The 5,849-nt window shown below is 35.0% G+C and overlaps 1 protein-coding gene across 1 annotated transcript in view; it reads left to right on the plus strand.

Moving 5' to 3' along the window:
- LOC107730798 (E3 ubiquitin-protein ligase TRIM39-like) overlaps positions 1–5,849 on the plus strand; it is a 39,016-nt gene that overhangs the window by 11,733 nt on the left and 21,434 nt on the right. Inside the window, exon 6 of the mRNA XM_016541741.1 lies at positions 5,280–5,302. Coding sequence (XP_016397227.1) covers positions 5,280–5,302 — 23 coding nt within the window. The remainder of the gene's footprint in view (positions 1–5,279; positions 5,303–5,849) is intronic.

Consider the following 5,849-nt stretch of genomic DNA (forward strand, 5'->3'; position numbering starts at 1 on the left):
GCCCCTGTGATTCTGTCTGCCGATCGGTGACCTACGCTAGCCCTGGGACTATTCTTGTGTTTTGCCCGCTATATACCTGTTTGCCATTGTTTGACCCTGCCTGTCTACCACGGTTCTGGAATAAAGCTTGCAGATGGATCCACACGTCTCACGTCTCGTCAGCCCCGTTACAGTTACAAAAGCTTTTTATTTCAGATAAATGCTGATCTTTGGATCTTTTTTATTGGATCTTTCTTACTGTTCAAAAAAAATTTGACTGGTATGTATGTATGTACAACTGACTTTGTATTTAATGTGAAGTTAATAACAATATTGTAAGTTACTATATTAGGCTATAACATTTTCATTTTACAGAGAGCAAAGAACATTTTCACTTCAGTCCAGCCAGAGTTCAGGCACTCTCAAAAACTCCCATTTAAATCACTGAAGCTGTTTACACTGTGAAATGAATATCTTACTTACATCCATACGCACATCTGCACAGTCAACGAGCAAGTGAACAAAACACCGCGTTTCAGCGACGACTCATCTGAACGTCTCTGATTACCCATTACATTCATAAGCTCAACAGACTCGTGTGTGATTGGTTATAATGCAGCGCTGTACAAACGCTTCCGTCTCTGGCTCCGTGCCAGCCAATGCGCGAAAGCAGATTTGGATAGCAGCTGCAATAGCAACTACTCTCTTCTTCTCCTCCTGCCTTGCTCTTTGGCCCGCATCACTGACCGCAGAGCAAGCCTGTTCTTGATAATGCTGCTGTGAAAACGTGGGGAATAAAACAGACGAGAAAGAAGTTGGGGTGAAGCGATCTTTATATAGGCGAAGCAAAATTCTTCATAGCTCCATCTATAGCGCATTGTTTACGCTGTCAAAACAGGAGACAAACCAATGGGCCACTGGCTGCTCGCTGTCCGTGCGTGATGGTCATCGGCAAAAAAAAAAAAAACTTCTGTTGGCCCCTTAAGTGCGTCGGCCCACCAGGAAAATGCCCGGTATGCCCGATTACCAATCCAGCCCTGCTAGCCCCCCTCAATATCTACGGTGGTTATGCCCTGATAAGACATGAAAATATGTTGTGGCACTATCGTGCAGTAATGATATGACGTTAGCAAACTTTAGTGATTTTTTGCAAACATTTCTTTTATTTATTTATTTTTTATTTATTCAATTTATTTGTACAGGGACAACGCACAACAACAGTGTTGTGCCAGAGTTAGCTATAAAGCTAATTTGCATCTGCAGTCCCTGGGCAGGATGTTGTTACAAAATTACAATATTAAGTCACACACAATACAGAACACACAACACATACAATATACAATATCACATCATACTCCATTAAATTACAAAACCAAGTCAATGATCACATATTTGATTTTCCTTAAGCCATACTTTAAGCGTAGTTTTAAAAATACTAAATGTTGTACACTCTCTAATATTAACAGGTATTAAATTCCATCTTTCTGCTGCTCTAACTGAAAAAGCTGATTGTTCAAAAACAGTTTTCTTAAATTTAGTTGAACAATCACCTCTAACTGATGACCTAGTCTGCCTGGTATTATCCTTACAGAAAGTCACACATTGTTTAAGAGGTGGTGGTGCAAGATCATGAAATAGTTTGTACATCAAGCACACATCAGCAAATAATAAAAAATTATCAAACGTCAATAATTTATAATTTTTAATAATATTGCAGTGATGATAACTCCTTGGCTTTTTAGCTAAGATTTTCACAGTTTGTTTATAAATAGTATATAATGGTTTTAACGTGGTTATACTTGTATGAGACCAACTTGTAGCACAATAAGATAAATGAGGGAGAATCATTGTATGCATAAAGAGTTTAGCAGCAGCCACAGGTAATTGGTGCCTAATATTCCTAAAGATCATCAAGCTTGCTCTAGTACTTTTAGAGACCTTTTTAATATGTTTTATAAAATTTAAGTTAGAATCCATAATCATACCTAAATATTTAAAATGCTCAACAATATTTATTACCTCTCCTTTAACTAAAATATCTGGACAACGCTCATCAACTTTCTTGATCGAAAAAAACATTCCCACAGTTTTACTCACATTAAGAGTAAGGCAAGAATGACATAGCCAATCTGAGACTTTGTTCAATGCAGCAGTAAGTTTGATAGCAGCTTGTTCTTGTGTTTTAGCATAAGTATAAACAACTGTATCATCTGCATACATCTGAACCTGGACCTCTGGACAAACTGTAGGCAGATCATTAATGTATAAGCTGAACAAAATTGGTCCAAGAATCGACCCCTGTGGGACTCCAATATTACAGTCAAGAAATGGTGAGCATGCATCATTAATTCGTGTACATTGTTTTCTTAAATTTAAGTATGACTCCATCCATGTTAATGTATTAGTAGAAAAATTAAACCTTGATAATTTAGATAAAAGAACATTATGATTAACGGTATCAAAAGCCTTTTTAAAATCAAGGAAGACAGCACCAACAACACCTCCCCTATCAAGACTGGATTTAATTTGTTCAACAAAATAACAGTTTGCTGTCTCCGTAGAGTGATGCACCCTAAATCCAAACTGCATACGATGTAATGGAAAATGACCAAGATTTAAATGCTCTACTAACTGATTGCAAACGACCTTTTCAATTACTTTAGAAACAACTGGTAGAATACTGATAGGTCTATAGTTAATTACATTAGCAGGATCACCAGTCTTAAATATAGGTGCTATTACTGCTGACTTCCAGGCACTTGGAAAATGACATTGTTTTATTGACAAATTAACCAAATGAGTTATAGGTGGACTAAGAACATTTGCATACTTTTTAACAAATACAGAGTCACAATCAAAAACATCTTTGGCCCTAGAACTCTTAAACTGGCTTAAAATTTTTGTTATATAGGACTCAGATACTTCAGAAATATTAAAAACAGTAAGATCATGATTTGGTAATATAATATCCTTACTTCTCACACCAAATCCCTGTGTTAAATCTTGAACTGAGTCTATAAAAAAATTATTAAATACACTAACAATTTGATGCTTATCTTGAATTAAACTTCCATGAACCTGTAATTCAATACCTTTATCGTTTTTATTATTTTTCTTTCGTACTCTATTAATATTCTCCCATACTTCTCTGCTATTCCCCTTTGCATCATTTATAAGATCAATAAATTTTGCTTTCGCTTTTCTCAATTCCTTTACAACTGTATTACGCAAGTGCTGAAATGTCCTTCTATCATGAGCTAACCCTGATTTAAGTGCTATTTTTAAAGCATGGTCCCTCTGTTTCATTAACTTCCATAATTGTTCATTTAGCCAAGGCAAATTCTGCTTCTTTCTAGAAAAAGTAACATTTTTACTAAATTCACCCTTAATCTTATTAATTGTTACAATTAAACATTCAGAGGCAGCTTCTAAATTATCTGTAGACAGAATCTCATTCCAATCTAGTTTTTTAAATTCCTCTTCAAATTTGTTTTTAAGTCGTTTTGGTATAATATTTAGCACATTTTCTTTTTCTTGTTGATATAAAAACCTATGTTTTGTTAATTTTCTTACCACTAATATAAGATTATGATCTGATAACCCTGTTAATAAATTTATTGACTTAGTTATTCTTTCTGGTTTGTTGCTAAATATTAAATCAATTTGAGTTTCAGATGATGAGGTGATTCTAGTAGGGCCCTGGATTAACTGTATGAGGTCAAAATGACTTACTATCCCCTGAAGCTTTTTCCTATTTGACTTCTCATTCCAATTTATATTAAAGTCTCCAACCAAAATTAACTCTTTATTTCGATCAAACCCCTTCAAGAGATTTCTCAGATGATCATAGAAAATACTACTTGATGAAGGAGGTCTATATATGCCCACTACAGTAAATGTCATACATGGAGATAAAACAATTGTTACAGCAATATATTCTATATCCACTAAAGTACTGAATTCAATTTCCTTACATTTAATGCAGTCCTTCACGTACATAAGCAGTCCACCACCTTTTCCAAATTTTCCAAATTTTCTGAAGACTTTATATCCCGGGACCAGATATGCAGTGTTTGGTGATGTTTCTGTCAGCCACGTCAGCCACGTGTTCGAATTTGTAAGTAACTGTTCCAGTTGTTCAGTTTTTGAGGCAACGCTTCTGATGTTTAAATGTCCCATAAGTAATCCTTTGGGCTTTGAACGCGAATCCCATAAAAGTTTCTCATGATTTGCCGTTTTAAACAGATGAAAATCCTTTGTCTCGTTGTGTGCACACAGTTTAAAAGTACCTTGTAGTCTGTTAACTCCAAAAGGCCGTGCATCGTCTTTAGGTCCAGGTCCTGGATTTTGATGAACGTCGCTAGCCAGAAGAAGAGTAATGGCTAAATAACTGATCGTTCTCCGGAACAATTGAGATGGTTTTCTTCTCTCGATAGATCGCAAGTGCTTTGTTGGAAAAGTCACTTTTCCGTCGTTTAATATCACGGAGAAAGAAGTGAATTGGCTGCATAAATCAGAGGTAGTAACAACAACTTGCGTGTCTGTCCACCGTTGATGTATGTTTGTTTCCCAACAGCAACGTATTGATAGAAACAAAAGGATAGCAGTATAGCCAATAACAATAATTTTCTGTGTCCTATCGGCAGTATTTTGGCTTTGATTGACTCTAGTTTTGAAATCAGAGTGATCAGTTTTTAGTTTAAAATTGGCAGCGTTTACACCTGCAGCTCCTGCCTGTCAGCGTGCGCCGCCATCTTTCCGAATCACTCCGGCTCGTTCCAGTTGTAATCTGGTTCTTTATCCCCAACCAAATATTTGGAAAAATTGGTAGCCTTTCCTTTATTTTAAACTGCAACTATTTACCTTCTAAGCTACCTATTACCTTGTCCAAATTTCATCAGCAATGTCTCCTTGCTTGGAAACTGTGTTATGTTCATAGTTTTTCACCTCATAAAACACGGTTATGGAATAACAGAGATATCACTGTCAGAAATAAATCTTTATTTTTCCCCAGGTGGTTCCAAAATAATATTAACGGTATCCTCTCCTTATTTGATGACTCTGGTAACCTTTTTACTTATGAGCAATTTATGACTTACCACAATTTCCCGATTCCTCCAAAAGAGTTTAATACAGTGGTTAAAGCAATCTCACCTGGGTTAATTCATCTTGTTAAAAGCCACTCCCTATATAATCAAAGAAGAACAGTCACAATACAATCTACTTTGTTCTTGGATGGAATTGATTTTTTAGACAAGAAATGTACCAATAGACATGTACGCCAAATCTTTCAATTCAAGAAAAAAATTTCTCCAAGAGGAAAGTTCTATTGGAGATCTTTGGTAGAAGATATAGATTGGAGAAGGGCCTGGCTTTTACCTGGAAAATACTGTATTTCCAATAAAGCTAAAGAAATACATTTCAAAATTTTACATAAAATATATCCTGTAAACTCTAATATTTCTAAATATCTGGACATTGACAGTTCATGTGCTTTTTGTAAGCAATCAGAAGAGACATTTGCACATTTGTTTTATGATTGCCCTATATCCAAGCAATTTTGGTCTGACCTTGGCTCCTATATATTCGATTCGGCCAATGTTACTTATTCTTTCAGTCTAAAAGACATTATTTTTTATTATATTGATGATAAAAATAGACCCCTAGAGTATATTGTTAACTTCTTTATTTTATATGGCAGATTCCATCATATCCCCATTTTAAAACTGAATTAATATCACTTCTTAAATCTCTTAGTTATATAAATAACAAAAAATCCCAAAGATTTATAAAATATTATGAAGAAATGTTTAAAGAAAATACATGTATTTAAAAGCTTTCCCTGTATATTAATGTTTGTATGTTATTGT

Source organism: Sinocyclocheilus rhinocerous, unplaced genomic scaffold (assembly GCF_001515625.1).
Source record: "Sinocyclocheilus rhinocerous isolate Xijiao unplaced genomic scaffold, SAMN03320098_v1.1 scaffold2358, whole genome shotgun sequence".
In the NCBI taxonomy this organism is placed as follows: domain Eukaryota; kingdom Metazoa; phylum Chordata; class Actinopteri; order Cypriniformes; family Cyprinidae; genus Sinocyclocheilus; species Sinocyclocheilus rhinocerous.